The 19,358-nt window shown below is 38.6% G+C and overlaps 1 protein-coding gene across 4 annotated transcripts in view; it reads left to right on the forward strand.

Moving 5' to 3' along the window:
* RBM33 (RNA binding motif protein 33) overlaps window positions 1-19,358 on the forward strand; it is a 198,986-nt gene that overhangs the window by 79,316 nt on the left and 100,312 nt on the right. For all 4 annotated transcript variants that reach the window (XM_023542038.2, XM_010602106.3, XM_023542039.2 and 1 more), the window contains one exon: window positions 14,525-14,696. In XM_023542038.2, coding sequence (XP_023397806.2) covers window positions 14,525-14,696 — 172 coding nt within the window. The remainder of the gene's footprint in view (window positions 1-14,524; window positions 14,697-19,358) is intronic.

Here is a 19,358-nt window from a genome sequence, read left to right on the forward strand (position 1 = left end):
TTAATATTGCCACTCCTGCTTTTTTTTGATTATCGTTTGCTTATTATATTTTTTTCCCATCCTTTCAGTTTTAGTTTGTGTCTCTAAGTCTAAGGTGTTTCTACTGTAGGCACATTATAGATGGATCTTTTTTTTTTTTTAATTCATTCTGCCTCTCTGCGTCTCTTTATTGATGCGTTTAGTCCCTTTACATTCAGTGTAATTATGGATAGGTATGAATTTAGTGCTTTCATTTTGATGTCTGTTTTTGTGTATGGTTCATAGTTTCTTTTTCGCAGTTAATTTTTTGTGCTGAGTAGTTTATGTATTGTCTTTTTCTCTTATTTGTTGTTGTTGATTTTGTTTCCGCCGTCTGTTTTTTTCTTGTATTTTGACGAGTAGGATTGTTGGTCTCCTTTGTAGTTACCTTAATATTTACCACTTTTTTTCCTAAATTTAAACCTAACTTTTATTTCGTTATATCACCTTGTCTTCCTCTCCATTCGAAAGGTCTGTGACTACATTTCTTAGACCCTCCTTATTGTTTTAATGTTATCATGTTTTATGTAATGGCATCGCTGGTTCCTTGTTTTGAGGATTTTCTTTATCTTGTTTTCTTTTCATGATTTCCCTGTCTGGGTTGACATCTGATTGCTCTGTCCAGTGCTTTAGTCTTGAGTTAATATGTGATGTTAATGGTTTTCTAACCAGAGATTCCCCCTTTAGCATTTCTTGTAGTTTTGGTTTGGTTTTTACAAATTCCCTCAACTTGTGTTTGTCTGGAAATGTCTTAATTTCGTCTTCATATTTAAGAGACAGTTTTGATGGATATATGATTCTTGGCAGGCAATTTTTTAAATATGTCATCCCATTGCCTTCTTGCCTGCATGGTTTCTGCTGAGTAGTCCAAGCTTATTCTTACTGGCTCTCCCTTGTAGGTGACTTTTCTTTTATCCCTGGCGGCTCTTATAATTGTCTCCTTATCTTTGGTTTTGGCAAGCTTGATTATATGTCTTGGTGACTTTCTTTTAAGATGTACCTTATGTGGAGTTCGATGAGCATCTTGGTTAGATACCTTCTCATCTTTCACAATATCAGGGAAGTTTTCTGCCAACAAATCCTCAACAATTTTCTCTGTATTTTCTGTTATCCCTCCCTGTTCTGGTACTCCAATGACTCGTAGGTTATTTCTCTTGATAGAGTCCCACATGATTCTTTAAGATTTCTTCATTTTTTTAAATTCTTTTATCTGATTTTTCTTGAAATATATTAGTGCCACGTGATTTATCTTTGAGTTCAGAAATTCTAGCTTCTACTTGCTCAATTCTGCTCCTCTTTATTTTCTATTGAGTTGTCTAATTCTGTAATTTTATTGTTAATCTTCTGAATTTCTGATTGCTATCTCTCTGTGGAGTCTTGCAGCTTATTAAATTTTTCATTATATACTTGAATAACCTTTTTAATTTGTTCAGCTGCTTTATCTGTGTGTTCCTTGGCTAGTTCTGCGTATTGCCTGATCTCCTTCCTAATGTCTTGAAGAGTTCTGTATATTAATCGTTTATATTCCACATCCAGTATTTCCAGGAAGTCACCTTCATCCAGAAGATCTCTTGATTCTTTGTTTTGAGAGCTTGTTGAAGCGATCAGGGTCTCCTTCTTTATGTGATTCGGTATTGACTGTTGTCTCCGAGCCACCCAGAAGTTATCGTATTAGTTTGTTTTATGTTTGTGTACTGTATCCTAGCTTCTTTCTTTGTTTTGTTTTGATATGGCAAATAGGTTGCTTGAGTGAGCTAGCATGATTATTTTCGCCTTTGAAGGTCTAACGTCATGTCACCAGGTGGCTAGAGCTGTTACCAGGTATAGGAGCCTAGGAGGCCATTCGCTTTTCCTGTATTGATTCTGCTCGGGTGTCTAGTTTGTTGCTTATCAAGTGTGTGGTACAGGTTCTGTCCTGCAGTCTTGGGGGGGGGGGTGTTTTGTGTAGGTACCTGTATCTCGTTGCAGCAGGGGGTCACACTGTGAACAAGGCAGGGGGCTGACAGTTGTCCCCAGAGTGTGTGAGGAAAGCTCGCCCCTGTTTCCTAGAGTGCACAGGTGGGTGAGTTCTGCACATGGACCATGGGCACCAAGTCCTTTTGGTTTTAAGGACTGGGAGGTACCAGTTACCCTTGGACCCCTTTCGCAGGTGGCTGGGTGACCTGAGTGGAGCCACCAGTCCTTAGGCCCCTAATGTGGGTAGGTGGGGACCCTGTTTAATAGGCAAAGCGAGGCCAAACATCAAACACCTGAAACAGTTGCAGTCTGCCAGGAAGGGCCTGTTCTCCATTTATGCCTGGACAGGAGCCGCTTCTGTCCTGAGCTCCGCTGGTTAGTGGAGCTGGCAGATTATCTTTTCCCCCAATTGTGAATTTGTTTCTTCTCCAAAGCCGGGAGAATGGCTCAGGGTGCTCAGCAGGGCCTATCTCATGCTCAGGGAAATTGACAGCCACTGAAGCCGACTCGGGGGTTGCGGGCATGGTAAAATATATGCAAGTACTTATCTTTTGCCAAGAGCCCCGTTCTTTTCTGGTTCCGGAGGTACGAGTGGGCTGTGCAGCTGGCTGTTTCTTCCTGAGGGAACTGTTGCCGATTGCTGCCACCAGCCTGCTGCAGTCTCTCTCGGAAATGGTGCCTGAGGGTTCCCAGTGATTCAGGTCAGGCAACTCCTCTCTGCTTCTAAACTGTCTCTCCTTCCCCCTGCTGTTCAGTCTGTTTTCTAACTTTGTGTTTTATGTTCAGGGTTCTTAGCTTGTCTTCAATATAATCATTTCACTTGTTTTTTTGGGTCTTTATTGTAAGAGGGATCTCTGGAAGCGTCTGCCTACTCCACCGTCTTGGCTGTACCCCCGTATGTTTACTTTTTGGTCTTTTTTTCCTTGATCATGAGATTAGGTTTTCCTTGTTCACATTACTTGTTTATGTGTTGACTGAAAATTCTTTGTAAATCTTTTTGCTTTTGGGACTTTTATAGTCCTTATTGGAGGCGGGTAATGCTCTTTTCCCCTACCAGCAGGTATTTTGGGCTTCTTACTTATAGCAGAACCACTAAATAGCACTCAAAAAGATAATTATTGAAAACTTGTTAGGTGCATAGTACTGTTTTAGGTGCTGAGGAGTATATGTCACTTACCATTGGAGTACCTTTTGGTATTGGCTTTGGTGGAGCGTTGACTCATCTGTTTTAGAACTCCAGATAGATTATACAACCTTCAAGTATGAATAATAGTTTTGCCACAAAAACCTGTAGTTTGTTTTCTTTCTAGTCCTTCGACCTGCATTCTGAAATGTCTGTGTCTTAGTCATCTGGTGATGCTGTAACAGAACTACCACAGTGCATGGCTTTAAGAAAGAGAAATTTATTCTCTCGCAGCCTGGGAGGCTGGAAGTCCAAATGCAAAGCACCAGTTTTACGGAAGCCTTCCTGTCTCTACTGGTTCTGGGGGAAGGTCCTTTTCATCAATTTTCCTTTGGTCTGGGAGTGTCTCCTCATAGGAACCTCAGGTCCAAAGGACGTGCTCTGCTACCAGCACAGTTTTCTTGGTAGTATGAGGTCCCCATGTGTCTTTGCTCTTTTCTGTCTTTTATATCGGAAGAGAGATTGGCCTAAAACACAGTCTAATCTTGTAGATTGAGTTTATATAACTGCCACTAATCCCATCTCATCAACATCATAGAGATAGGATTTATAACGTGTAGGGAAATCACATCAGATGATGAAATGGTGGACAATCATTTAATTCTGGGAATTGTGGTCTAGCCAAGTAGACAGATATCTTGAGGGGACACAGTTCAATCCATGCCAGTCTACAAAGTGTTGCTAAACCATCCTTTTGTGTTCCATTTCGTGTTGCAGCCTGCATTGCTCTGGATTACATAAAACTGTTAAAACTTCATTCTAGGAGCTGTGCTAAGGTCCTTATTAGAATTTAGATTATAGAACTAAAAAATAACTGAATTTGCTTCAATTGAACATCCTAATTTAGGTAGCTCCTTTTGTTTAACTTATGTTCTTGTTTGGTTAATAATAAAGAAGTCACCATAATCGAAATAAAATAGATCTAATTATAATTATCAAGCATTTCTAATTATGTGGCCACATTAGTGCCAGTTGTGCTATTGTCTTTGTTAAAAAGTCTTTTTATTTTATATCATTTTTACAAGTATATTAGAAGAAATGAGAGTTTCAAGAAAAATCTTTGCATTGTTTAAAATATTTATTTTTAAAATTGTAACAGTATTTTCATTCAGGGATATGCAGAGATATTAAGGGTACAGTTCAGTGAGTTTGGATACATGTATACACCCAGGTTTTTGTTGTTGTTAGCTGCCATCCAGTCATGATGACCCCATGCATAACAGAACAAAATGCTGCCTGGTTCTGCACCATCCCTGTGATCGGACTGTTGTGATCTATAGGGTTTTAATTGGCTGATTTTTGGAAGTAGCTCTCCAGGCCTTTCTTCCTAGTCCGTCCTAGTCTAGAAGTACCACAGAAACCTGTTTAGCATCATAGCAATGCACAGTCCCCCACTGGCAGATGGGCAGTGGCCGTACGTGAGGTGCATTGGCCGGGCTCCAGCCCAGGTCTTCTGTGTGGAAGGGAAGAATTCTACCATCGAACTACCAATACCTCAGGTACGTATAAGTTGTTATTGTGTGCCATTGAGTGGATTCCAACTCATAGTGACCATGTCGGACAGGGTGGAGGTGGCCCACAGGGCTTCCTAGGCCGTAATCTTCACAGGAAACATCCAGGTCTTTTCTCCCGCAGAGCTGCTGGTAGACTCAAACCATTGACCTTTCAGTTAGCAGCCAAATGCTTAACCATTGCGGCACCCTGGCTTCTTTATGTTGTTGTTGTTATATGCCATCGAGTGGATTCCAACTCATAGCAACCCTATAGGACAGAGTAGAACTGCCTCATAGGGTTTCCTAGGCTGAAGTCTTTATGGGAGTAGGTCTCCAGGTCTTTTCTCTGGAGGAGTAGCTGGTGAGTACATCTAAGTTACTGTCATTCAGAAAAGATAAGGAAGCTTTTCGTTATTACCCCAGAAAGTTTCCCCTTTCTTTTTAGAGGCAAACACTGTTCTGTTTTCTACTACCTTAAATTAATCTCTCCTATTCTGAAACTTCATACAAATGTAATCCTATAGTATACATTCTTTTATCTAGCTTCTTTTGCTAAACATAATGTTTTTAGATTCATCCAAATAGCTGCATACATCAGTAGGTCATTCCATCATATGAATGTATGTATTTGTTCATTTTTCAGATGATAGGTAGTTGGTTGTTTCCAGTTTTTATGTTTAATAAATAAAGCTACTATATATTTTTTTTTTTATTAAACACATTTTTTTAGATAGGTTTTCATTTATCCTGGTTGTTAACTAGGAGTGGAATTGCTGAGACATAAGGTAGAAGAATGTTTAATTTTATAAGCAGTCAAATGGTTTTTGAAAGTGGTTCTACCATTTGACGCTCCTACTAGTAATGTATGAGAATGCCAGTTGTTGCCCATTGTTCAGTTTGTTTTTTCTAAAACCCGTTGCTGTCGAGTCAAATCTGACTCACAGTGACCCTAAAGGACAGAGTAGAACTGCCCCGTAGATCTTCCACAGAGCGCCTGGTGCATTCAAACTGCCAACCTTTTGGTTAGCAGCCGTAGCACTTAACCACCACGCCATCAGGGTTTCCAATCTAGTAGATGTGAAAGGAGCCCTGGTGGCGCAGAGGTTGAGTGCTCGGCTGCTAACAGAAAGGTCAGCAGTTCAAACCTACCAGTTGCTCCATGGGAGAAAGATGTGGCAGTCTGCTTCTGTAAAAGGCCTTAGAAACCCTGAGGGGTAGCTCTTCCCTGTCGTATACCGTCACTATGAGTTGGAATTAACTCCTCGGCAGTGGGTTTGGTTTGGGAGTGGATGTGAAATGTCTCTGTGTGGTTTTAGTTTGCATTTCCCTGATGACTGATGTTGAACACCATTCCATGTGCTTATTGGACTTTTGTATTTTTTTTTTTTATCTGAGTTTTTTGCTTTTTTAAGAAGGAGGGTGGTTTGTTTTTTTATTGTTGTCTGTATGTGTTACAGGAGCCCTGGTCGCACAGTGGTTAAGATCTTGGCTGCTAACCGAAAGGCTGCTAACCGCATGGGGCAGTTCTACGCTGTACTATGGGGCCGTTTATGAGTTGGAATTGACTGGATGGCAAGGGGTTTTGGTTTTGTATATATGCTATATATGTAGCCTGCATGTTCTACGTAGAGAATGTGTTGGAAATCTGGTGGTGTAATAGTTAAGAGCTGTGAGTGCAAACCAAAAGGTCAGCAGTTTGAACCTATCAGGCACTCCTTGTAAACTCTATGGGGCAGTTCTACTTTGTCCTACAGGGTTGCTACAAGTTGGAATTGACTTGATGGCAGCAGGTTTGGTTTTTTGGTTTATTGTATATATGGAATATATATGTATATGCATACACACACACACACACCACACACATTACCTGTATATTCCAGATAGATAAATGAATATGGGTAGGTATTTGTCTATATATTCTGAATAAAGTTCTTTGGTAGATACATGTTATGAATATTTTCTCTGATCCTGTGGCTTGTCTTTTCATGAAGGAGCCCTGACAGTGCAGTGGTTAAGCACTTGGCTGCTAACTGAAAGGTCGGCGATTCCACCCTACCCGGCGAGTCCTTGGAAAAAAAGACCTGGTGATCTGTTCTGTAAAGGTCACAGCCTAGGAAACCCTATGGAGCAGTTCTGTTCTGTCCTACAGGGTCGCTACGAGTCAGAATTGACTTGATGGCTGGCAACAATAATATCTTTTCATTAGAAGAAATTTTAATTTTGATGAAGGCCAAGCAATTTTGTGGCCTAAGAAATCTTTAGCTTATTCCAAATTTGCAAAGATACTGTCCTATATTTTCTTCTAGAAGCTTTATTGTACTAGTATTTTTGAGTTCAGGACTGTGGTCTATCTCAGCTAACTTGTGTATGTGTTGTGGGATTCATTGTTTTCAGTATGTTTATCTAGTTCCACCATTTTTTATTGTGAAGACTTTTCCTTTTCTCTTTGTTCGAATTGTCTTGGTGCTTGTGTTGAGAATCAGTTGACCATAGAAGTTTGGGTCTCTGTTATGGATTGAATTGTGCCCCCCTCCCCCCAATGTGTGTCAACTTGGCTAGTTCATGATTCTCAGTATTGTGTATTTGTCTACCATTTGTCATCTGATATGATTTTCCTTTGTGTTGTAAATCCTACTTCTGTGATGTTAATAAGGTGGGATTAGCGGCAGTTACGTTAATGAGGCAGGACCCAATATACAAGTTTCGGTCGTGTCTTAAGTCAATCTCTTTTGAGATATAAAAGAGAGAAGCGAGCAGAGACACATGGGGACCTCATACCACCAAGAAAGTAATGCCAGGAGCAGAGCATGTCGTTTGGACCCGGGATCCCTGCATTGAGAAGCTCCTGGACCAGGAGAAGATTGATGACAAGGACCTTCCTCCAGAGCCAACAGAGAGAGAAAATCTTCCCCTGGAGCTGGTGCCTGAATTTGGACTTCTAGCCTACTAGACTGTCAAAGAATAAACTGTTAAAGCTGTCCACTTGTGGTATTTCTGCTGTAGCAGCACTAGATAACTAAGGTCATCTCTTTGTGGAATCTCTTCTGTTCCACTGATATGCAGTACTCTACAGTCTTGACTACTGTAGCATGAAATCCAAAAAACAAACCAGTTGCCGTGGAATTGATTCTAGTTCATGGAGACACCCTATGTGTGTCAGAGTAAAACTGTGTCCCAAAGGGTGTTCAGTGGCTGATTTCTCGGAAGTAGGTCATCAGGCCTTTCTTCCAGGCTGCCCTTGTGTGGAGTCAGACCTCCAACCTTTTGGGCAGCAGCCGAGTGTGTTATCTTTATACCACCTAGGGACTCCAGCATGAAACCAAACCAAAAAAACCAAACTCGTTGCCATCTAGTCGATTCTGACTCAAAGTGACCTTATAGGGCAGAATAGAACTGCCCCGTAGGGTTTCCAAGGAGACCCTTGTGGATTTGAACTGCTGACCTTTTTGGTTAGCAGCCGTAGCACTTAACCACTACGTCACCGTTAACCACTACGCCACCAGGGTTTTCAGCATGAAACCAGACAGTGTAAATCCTTCAATTTTATTGCTAGATTATTATGACTATTCTAGGTTCATTTCACTTCTGTATATATTTCTAGATCAGCTTGTCAGTGTTTACTAAAAATCTGGTTGGGATTTTAGTGGAGATTGCATTGTGCCTTTAGATGAAATTGCAGAAAGTTACCATCTTAATAATCACGCTGCCTGTTAATAAAGACAGTTTTAAGTCTTCCTTTTCAGTTTGTATCCTTTTAGTTTTTTCTCTTGCCTTATTGCACTAGCTAGGACCTCCAGTATTATGTGGAATAGAAATATTGAGAGCAGACATTTTTGCCTTGTTCTTGATCTGAGAGGGAAATGTTCAGTATTTTACCACCAAGTATGCTAGCTGTAGGTTTTTCTATCAAATTGAAGTAGTTTTTTTCTATTTCTAGTTTGCGAGATAAAAAAAGAAATCTTAAATGGGTGTTGAAGGTTGACAATACATTATCTACATCTGTTGAGATAATTGTGTGGTTTTTATTCCTTATTTTATTAATGTGAATTAAACTGACTTTAAAAAGAACCTATTAACCATACTACGGACTTCACTCATGCCCTGTTTTTATTCCAGGGTCCAGTCCAGGGTACCACATTGTATTTAGTTGTCATGTTCATCCAGTCTCTTGCATTCTGTGACAGTTTTTAGTCTTTCCTTGTGTTCCATGACATTGACAGTCTTAAGAATAAGTACTGGCCAGATGTCCTCTGGAATGCCTCCTAATCTTGGTTGTTTGATATTTTTCTCACGATTAGACTGAGATTATGAATTTTGGGAACGAATATGACAGACGAAGTGTCCTTATCACATCATACCACTGGCTACGTGTTTGTCGTGTGACATCCCTGGTGATGCTAAACTTCATTGTTTGGGTGAGGCAGTGTTTACCAGGTCTCTTCACTATGAAGTTCACATTTTTTCCTCTTTCTCTACTCTGTTCTTTGGAAGTAAGTCACTAACTGTAGTCTACCCTCAAGTGGAGGGGCGGGAATTACACTTCACTGGCCCCCCTCCTGGATGGGAGGGAGCATCTGCGTATATTATTTGGAATTCTTCTGTAAGATTTGTGGACTGATTTTTGAATGTTAAATCAACCTCGTGTTTCTGAATCCAGGCAGTCCCCGGGGTTACGAGTTTCGGACTTAAGGACAGCTCATACTCGCCCTTTAATGTTTTGTAACTTTGCCCTGACTGTGAAGTGATTGAACCAACCCCTACTCAAAAAAGTCTCCGTCACAGTTAACGTTCACTTGCTGCGTGTACACATCACTGCACTAAGTTAAGGCTGAATGAGACTCCCGTGCGCTTGCTCATCCGGACTTACCTACAGATTTGACCTAAAGACACAGGAGGGGTCTGTTCATAGCGTCAGGACTGCCTGTTCGTCAGGACTGCCTGTTCGTGCCACTCGGCTGTCATGTATTGTCTTTTTTTGTCTTGTTGAATTCCATTTCTATTATTTTTGTAAGGATTTTTGTGGGTCTGTTAGGCATATTGGTCTGTAGTTTTTGTTTTTCTTAATAATTTTTGTACTATTTAATTAGATACTTTGTATTTGATGATATGATAAATTATTTTTTATCCATTATCCTTTCTATAAGTAAGCCTTAAACATTTTACGGAGCTTTTTGTAAGTTTTTATTTTCTGTTTTAGAGAACTACTCAATGCTTCTTTTGACATTTTGGGACTGAATATTGAATTTTCTTTTAATACACTGAAATCACAGGTTTATTTCAGAATTAGCTGGAGAACTTTAAAAAATATACAAGTCTAGGTCTTGCTCCCTCTTACAATTTCTAATTCTTTATAAATGGTCATTCCTAGATGGACCTATGTATTTTTCAAGAATTTTCATAGTGATATATTTACCCTGGTATTAAGAATTATGAATCTTTCAGATTTTCAAAATTGATCTGTTGCTAAAAATCAGGCCTTTGAATATTTTTGGCAATATCTAAAATGAAATAAAAGATTTACATAAAATTTTAAACTTGCATGCAGTATAAACTTGGATTAATTTATTTTCTTACATTGTAACCAAACACCTTTAATGGAATTTTATTTTTAATTGGAATGTTAAGCATTTGTTAAAAACTGCATAGAAGTCAACATTTTGGCAGAAAAAAACAAAAAACAACAACAAAAAAATTGAAACCTGTTGCTATTGAGTCATAGCAACCCTACAGGACAGAGTGTGGATTCGAACTGCCAACCTTCTGGTTAGCAGTCGTAGCTCTTACCCACTGTGCCACCAGGGCTCCTTTGGCAGATAGGGCTAGTTAATTATATCAACCATATGGCCAAGTGAGATGAACTAACCAGTGGCTTAAGGAATGAGTCTGGCTTAGTGAATGTTTTAAGACTTAATGGGTACAAAGACTTACATTCTAGGACAGTTCTGTCACTCAGAAAAATTCCCTTGTGTTATCCTTTTGTGATCTCACCCTTCCTCCATTCTTAACCTCTGGCAACTACTGGAATTTTGTCTCTTTGAGAGTCTCATATAAATGAAATTCTATGGTATATAAACTTTTTTGATTCCTTCTGGCCGGCTTAGTGCCTTTTTGACTCACCCAAGTTGTTCAGTATTTTATTCTTTTTTACTGCTTGGTATTCTTTTGTATGCTTGCACTACACTTTATCTGTATACCCACTCATGGGAAGACGTGTTTGATTGTTTCCAGTTTTGGTGATTCTGAAGAGAGCCGTAAACATTTTCCTACAGGTTTTTGTTTGTTTTTTTTGTGAACTTAAGTTTTTATTTCTTTCGGTGAACGTCTAGGAGTAGGATTGCCAGGTCAGAGATTTTTTTTAATCAATGGTAGACTGTAGTATTTGTCCCAAAGAAACAATTTTAACTCCTTTTTGTCCTCTTCAGTTTTGTTGGAGCCCTGGTGGTGGAGCGGCTAAGCGTTCAGCTGCTAACCAAAAGGTTAGCAGTTTGAATCCATCAGCTGCTCCTTGGAAACCCTATGGGGCAGTTTACCTCTGTCCTGTAGGGTCGCTATGAGTCAAAATCAACTCGAGGGCAGTGGGTTTGGTTGGTTTTTTGTTAGTTTTATTAGATGGAGATTTGAATCCAGAATAAACGGTTGATTTCAGCATTGTCATATTTTATATTAAACTTGTTTGGAAGCCTTTGAACTAGAATTATTGTTAATAATTAAAAATGACTACGGTAATAGAATTTTTGCTTTATTGACTGTTACTTATTTTCTTCCCCTGTGGCCTTGTTACTTAAAGTGTGGTCTGTGGACCAGCAGCAGTGGACTTCACCTGGGAGCTTGTTAGAAATGCAGACTCTCAGGCCCCACCCTGGACCTGCAGGATCAAAATGTGCATTTTAAATAAGGTTCTAAGGCGACTGGCATAAACGTTAAAGTCTGAGAAGCACTGCTTTAGATAATTGTGGAAGTAGTAATTGTTATTGTTGGGTGCCAGTGAGTAGGTTCCAACTCATAACAACCCGATGGGACAGAGTAAAGCTGCCCCAGTCAGGTTTTCTTGGCCGTGGTCCTTACGGAAGCAGATGGCTAGGTCTTTCTCCCTCTGAGCCTGGGGGTTCAAACTACTAACCTTTGGATTAGCAGCTGAAAGTAGAGAAGAGTACTTTCTAAATGAGTTTACCTCTGTTTGATTTCAAATTGTAGTGCAGCGTTACCGTGTATGTCATCCATTCAGATTTCAGATATTCAGTAATGCTGAAATAATGGTATCAAGCAAGCAAAAATAGGAAGATTATGGTACTTTGAAATTCTATTGTGTACTGAATATCAGAATACTGAAAGCGGGTATTGCAATCATTAGGCTTAAAATGAGGTTTTAGTTTATTTTCAAGCCTTTGAGCTGCTAAAGATGCATCTCCACGTGTGGAGTTTATAGTAAGGAGTATGTGTTTTTGTAGTTGATCTTTTACATAGAAAATGTTCAGGAAAGGAAGAATACAAAGTAGCCCTCCCATTGGTTAATTTTAATGTTTTTCTTATTGTCTAATAAAGTAATTCCTTTTTGTTTTGTTTGTATTAACAGCAAAGAACATTTTAAAATTATGAACAATGAGAATAAAAGGGCAAATTCTGTTTTCTTTAAATTTACAAAAAGTATTTAACTGAACCTAGCATTCAAAGTACGTTTACTGTGTTGTGTAGCCATCATCACTGTCCATTTTCAGATGATGGTGCAGTGGTTAAGAGCTACGGCTGCTAACCAAAAGGTCAGCAGTTTGAATCCACCAGGCACTCCTTGGCAGTCCTATGGGGGCAGATCTCCTCTGTCCTTTAGGGTCGCTATGAGTTGGAATCGCCTTGATGGCAACGGGTTTGAAACAGAAACTCAGTTATTTTCTGTCTAGATATTTCATGTAATATTCGCCCTTTTGTGTCTGACCAATTTGGTTTAGCGTGTTTTGAAGGTTCATCCATGTCGTAGCGTGTATCAGAACTTTGTTTCACTTTATGACTGAATAATATTCCATTGCATGATTATACCACATTTTATTTATCCATTCACCTGTTGGTGGACACTTGGGTTATTACCACCTTTTAGTTACTGCGAGTGAAGTTTCAGTGAACATTGGTGTGTAAGTGTCTGTTTGAGTTCCCGTTTTCAGTTCTTTTGGGTATATATCTAGGAATGAAATTGTTGAATCATATGGTAGCTCTATGTTTAACTTTTTGAGGAAATGCCAAACTGTTTTCCACAGTGTCTACATCATTTTACATTCCCATCAGCAGTGAGTGAGGATTTAAATTCTCCACATTTTCGCAAGGACTTGTTATTTTTCGTTTATCTGATGTTAGCCAACCTAGTGTATGCTAACTGAAAGGTTGGCTGTTTGAACCCACCCAGCAACTTGACAGAAGAAAGAACTGGCAGTCTTCTGTAAAGATTACAGCCAAGAAAACTCTATGGGGCAGTTCTGCTCCATCACGTGGGGTCACTATGAGTTGAAATCGACTTGACAGCACCTAACAGCAACAACAGTGGGTGGGAAGTGGTATCTTATTGTGGTTTTGATTTGGATTTCTCTCATGATTAATGGCACTGAGCATCTTTTCATGTGCTTATTGACCATTTGTATATCTTTTTTTGAGAAATGCCTATTCAGATCCTTTGCCCATTTTGTTGTTGTTGAGTTATAGGGGTTCTTTATATATTCTGGATATTAAACCCTTATCAGATATATGGTTATTAAATATTTTCTCCCATTCTGTGAGTTGTCTCTTCACTTTCTTGATAATTTCCTTTTATTAAGAGTTTCTAATTTTAATGAAGTCCATTTTATCTATTTTGTCTTTTGTTGCTCATGATTTTGGTGTTATATCTAAGAATCTGCCAAAAGCAGTCTCTAAGCTTTGCTGCCATGTTTTCAAATAGTTTTATGGTTTTAGTTCTTATATTTAGGCCATTAAACCCTATTAAGTTAATTTTTGTATATGGTGCGAGGTATGGGTCCAACTTAATTTCTTTTGTGTGTGGAATAGGTACCCGTCAGTCTGTAACTAGTCATACTAGGTAAAAAGTGATCAGTGTCAAAAGGAACATGAGTGATACTTGTGCAGTAAAAATTATTGATGAAAAAATTACTTTTAGTTTGGGGCTAAGTTAGGAAAAATTTTGTGGCACATATTGATATAATAAATTTAAAATAAAAGCTTGTTTTAGCGGGAAGAAGTGACTAAAGAAAAAATAGTTTTGCTTTTTCAGTCGTCTAGGCCAGAGTAGTAATCCGTGAACTCTATAAACAATGGGAATGAAGTAGAAAGAGGTGAGAGTGTTGAAGGCTGGGGAGAGGGGGAGAGACCAACAAATTTTTAACATTTTCTTTGCAGTGAGGGCCAGAGAATAGTTGGGTAAGGAATAACTTTAAATTTTGAGCCTGTATTACTTGAAGGAATATGATGTCATCTAGTTTCAGCTGCCCGATGGGCTGTATGCTCATAAACTCATGTAGCTCTAGTATTAATTTCATTACAGTATTGGACTTTGCTATAATCTGGAATTTGGGGGATTCTTTATTACCCTTAGTTTTATTTATGTTTGTTCTCTCAGAAGTGTAAGTAGCAGCAATGTATAGGACTTCATATATTAACCGTAAGAAGGTATTTGAAGTTTTTCTAACATTACATTAATTTTCAGTGTTTGAGATTATTTTTTTCTGGAGTCAGTTTAGTGTTCCACATGGCCTTATAGTAGGAAAATATTCAATGTGTTTATATCTCAATATAATATAAACAAAAAATATTTTAGCATTCTTCAATTTTAATCGGGAAAAAACCATGAATTTACGCTCCCTCCCTTTTTGTTTTGTATGTCTGCTTTATAATGTAGGGAAGCGTGGAAACTTTGGAACTCCAGAAGGAGGTAAAAGAAGAATCAGATGAAGAAGAAGATGATGATGAAGAATCTGGGAGATTACGTTTCAAAACTGAAAGAAAAGAAGGAACAATTATTAGGCTTTCAGATGTAACTAGAGAGAGAAGAAACATTCCAGAAACTTTGGGTAACGTTTTTTGCCTGTCTTCCATCTTCCTTCACCCCCATTTCAACTTCCTCTGTAATAGTTTTATGATTAATAGGTAAAAATAAAGTTGACTTTATAGATCTTCGTGGATGTCACCCAGAGGTGGATGTCACCCAGAGGTGGATGACCTGTACAAGGCTAGTGCCACACTGCGGTGCTGTAAATTCAACCTATGAAACGACTGCAGTCTCTGGATTAAAAATGTTTGAATAAAATATTTGTTTTTTGTTTTTTTTTTAAGTAACTTTCATTTTGAAGTCTGTGACATAGAGCTCCTCTCAAACATACAGTGGTTCTTAGATGACCCTGAAAAGATGGCAGGGGGACGGTAGGTACAGAGCCAGGTACCATAGGGTGCCAGGGTGAATGCTGGACCAGACTGGTCTCGCTGTGTACCTTTTAGTGTCGTCATAATCATTTTTTGTTGTAGTTGTTGTTTGTCTGTACGCCATTCCTCTCGGTGTTTGATGAGACAAAGTGACTAGTTAATAGAAATAATTAATTGAATAACATTCTGAGCAAACACTGCTTTCCAAGATGTGTGGTAGGCTGTTGCTAATAAACAAGATCTTTTTTTTGGTAGTAACTACCCTTCTCTCTAGTGTTTTTTCCAGTGTTCATTTAAAAGAATAAAGCAGCGATTCTCAAATTTGAGTGAATCACTGAGTGGGCTTGTTGAAACAGATTCCCAGACTGACTCCCGGCTTTTCTGATCCAGTAGGGCCCGGGTGGGACCCAGTAAATTTGCGTTTCTTACAGGTTTTGGTGTTGCTGCTGCTCTGGAATTCGTACTTCGAGAACCACTGGGATATTCTACCGTAGGAGGATATGACAGCAGAACAACCAGAATGGATTGTACCTTCTCTTTGGTCTTGGTCTAGCTATAAATCAAAAAACAAATCCTTAGTTATTATCTTCATTATTATTTCTTCTTCTTTTTTCAATTCATTACTTAATAAAAACATTATTTATAGCTGTTTTCAGTCAGATTTTTAGAAAACTTTTCAAAGAAGCATGAGCATGTATCTAATAGCTAATAAGAATTCTGCATGAGGACACTAAGCTCCCAAGACTCACAAGTTAAGCCAATCTTATCGTTACTTTACTAAGCAGAACTTTACGTAGAGATTGTTATAGAATCTTTGTCCTTCCAAGAACCCTAGAGGTCCCCCTTAAGTGGGATGGAAACTTGTGCCTTCTTCCTCTAAAAAAGAAAACAAAACCTGTTGCTGTCCAGTAGATTCCAACTCACAGCGACCCTATAGGACAGAGTAGAACTGCCCCATAGGGTTTCCAAGGAGCTGCTGGTGGATTAGAACTGCCAACCTTTTGGCTAGCAGCTGAGCTCTTAACTACTGCACCACCAATGGTGCCTTCCTCCTCTAGATCCCTCCAACTTCCCTCGTCTCCACCTTTTGGCCCAAGATTTCCTTAGACTCTTCTCAAGTTATGGTGTCAAACTGCTAGTTGGTCTGAACCAAGACAGCATTTGTTTCTACCAAAGCGAGTTTGAAGTTGTCCTTGGGTAAAAGGAGATGGAGCAGAGACCCTAAGACAGTAGGGTGGAGAAAAAAACCAAGTTATAACTTCCACAGGAAGAGTTGGCAACATTACGGAACAAGCTTACTTGAACAAACACATCTCCATCTTTGGTTGGAGTAAGATAAACAAGAAAAATATCATGACAGGTGGCTGAATAGCAGAGGGCAGTGGTTGTAGGCTAGGGGTCTTCCTGTATCTGAGGAGAGTACCTAAGTGGGAGAAGGAGTAGGTGAGTCATTAGTTTCTGCTTCTTTGTCTTGCGTCTCATTAGCAGGGCTGTGGCTTTGATTATATAAATGGGAAACCTGATGTACAAAACCCAGTAACTGTGATAGCTACCAAGTCTGAGAGGGTTACATCACTTGACAGTCAGAATTACTTTTGAGTCTTTCTCATCTCTAGTTAACTTCCCTATAGGGCCACTTTGGATTTCTCATTCACCTTTTCTCTGAATCACCCTGCCCTGACCCATGTGGCTCTCTCCCTGTGCCCACCTGTCCTGATCATCACCTGTGGTAATCTTGTCTCTGTTTACCTTATCTCAACCCAAGCATTGATAATGTGTTTGTTCTGAAATGTCATCCAGCTTTCCTGTGTTCATAATTTTTGTTTCATTTGTGGATTTCTTTTAGGACCTCTTCCTCATTTCCTTTCTTGCCAAGGTCGCTTATATTTTCTTTATTCAAGAACTCGCATTTAATTTTTTTTTCTTTCTCCTTTGAAAGCATCTAGTGGCTTTGTAGTCATGTAATCCTGAGACAAGAGGCTGGATGGGGTTAGTGGTGGGAAAGTCAGGCCTTTTCTAATACAGGGGAAGAGGGTCTGGGTCCTTAAGGCAGAGCAGCGATATGTATAAACAATTTGTTTATTTACCATTTTTTAGACATTAAAAAAAGCATTAAACATATTTGTGTAAAATGAGATTGTTTGGCTAAATAATAGGGCAATGGCAGTGGTGCTTAAAAGTGTCCTTCTTTGCCCCAATATTTGTAAACCCTAACTTAAGAAACTTTAGTATCTGGAAACGTGAATTTTCCAGTAAACAAAAAGTTCTCCCCCCAATAAACAAGATTAATTTTACACGTAAGGAAAATTTTTATGGAGAAAGAGAGGCTGCTATAGTATTTAGTAAACTAGGAATTTGCATAATGTTTTGCTCATCATTTTGTTTGTGTATTCCTAGTAATAGAAATACCAGTTTCAGGTTCTGTATAGAAATAACTGCATTAATTTGATTGTATAAACCGGTTTACCTAGACTTTGTAATGATACTAAAATATCTTGCTACTAGAATACATATGCCATGATATGTATTGTGTGGCAAATGATGTCTTTTAACATTTTGAATATAAAAACACTTCTTTTGTGATGTCATTGATTAATGTTGAAAATACTCCATTCTTTAAAAGAATTATGTAATGTTCTGTCTTTCCCATTTCTGACCCTAAAAGTTTGTATGTGGAATAGTGAGTTCTTTTTACAGCCCAGAAGGGAGTTTTGGTTATTTTTAGTGTTTTGTTTATATCCAGACCTATGACAGTCTTGACAGTTAAGGAATCTGACAGTCGTTCAGTTGTGTTTTGAATTTGAATTGGATTAGAAGTAGAATCTTGGCTTTTCATTGAAGTTAAGATCTTAAGTGGTTAGCTTTTTTGCTCAGTCAGTATTCTGGGAGTTAAACACAGAAAATGATTTGAGTGAATGTTGGCTGAATTCTTCCGAGGATGGTACACAGCTAGATGCATAGGTGATAAATTGGCTCATTACCTACAATGGACACCTTAGGGCATATTGGCTGAAATCTCTCGTCACGGAACCCAGATGAGAAGAGTTGCTAGAGCATGTACATGTAAGGGAATGATGTATTTTGAATGAACATGTCCGTAGCTGTTTCACAAAATTGGGTCATTGACCAGTTTCCCAGAGTGTCAGCACCAGAACTTCAGAGCTACAGTTATTTTTTTACCCTTTGAGGTGGACCTCAAATTCTCTTTGAAAGCAGTACAAGTAATAAATGAATTTATTCACTTGTTCATGTACTGATCTATTCATCCATTTCTTTTAGTTAGGTCCTTTTTATTTATTATCTACGAGGACCAAATAAACCAAACCTATTGCTGTCGAGTTGATTCCGACTCATAGCAACCCTGTAGGAAAGAGTAGAACTGCCCCATAGAGTTGCTACGGAGCAGCTGATGGTTTTGAACTGCCCACCTTTTGGTTAGCAGCCATATCACTTAACCACTGTGCTACCAGGGCCCTGATACAGGTCTAAACCAAAACCAAACCAGTTGCCGTTGAGTCAATTCAGACTCATAGCGACCCTATAGAACAGAGTAAAACTACCCCATAGGGTTTCCAAGGAGCATCTGGTGGATTGAAACTGCTGACCTTTTGGTTAGCAGCTGTAGCTGTAACCACTGCACCACTAGGAGTTGTCTGTGAGTAGGTGTTCAGATTTTGTTATTCTGTTTCATTGTTGCATGCAATGTTAATTTTTTAAAAATTAGTTCAGTGTGAAGAATCTTCTTGCCATGCCCACATGCAGTTCTGTTGACATTATGTCCTTAATTTCATTTAAGGTTTTTTTGGAAAAAATATTTTAATCTAGTAAGAAACAAGATCATTAGGAAGTAGTATACTGTCTTAAACTTATGTTATGGTCCTTGTATTTGCGTGTTTTTCTTACATTTCTTGATTCAGTCATCTTGTAAAAAAATCTCCTAATCTCAATTATTTTTATTTTGCCCAGCAAATTGTGTATTTTGTAAATATTTATCCATTATTTATTAGCCCAATATATAATTACTGTAGAATATTTGCATGTAAAATTGTTCAGAACATTTTAGAAAGGGACAATGCAGTATAAAACTTTCTTACATTGAGTATATATCTCTTTACTTTAAAATCTGGACATAGTTCAGAAAATACTTAAAGTGAAATTAACATTTCAGTTGAAGTTACAAATGTAATTTCCATCCTGTCATATTTTAGTGACCTTTTGTGACAGCTTATCTCAATTGGAGGAAGGCATTTTTACTTGGTTATTAAAGATGTCATTTGAAACCATTTTATTACTGGGGTTAGTGAAATTAGTCT

This window comes from Loxodonta africana, chromosome 22, assembly GCF_030014295.1.
Source record: "Loxodonta africana isolate mLoxAfr1 chromosome 22, mLoxAfr1.hap2, whole genome shotgun sequence".
Classification (NCBI taxonomy): domain Eukaryota; kingdom Metazoa; phylum Chordata; class Mammalia; order Proboscidea; family Elephantidae; genus Loxodonta; species Loxodonta africana.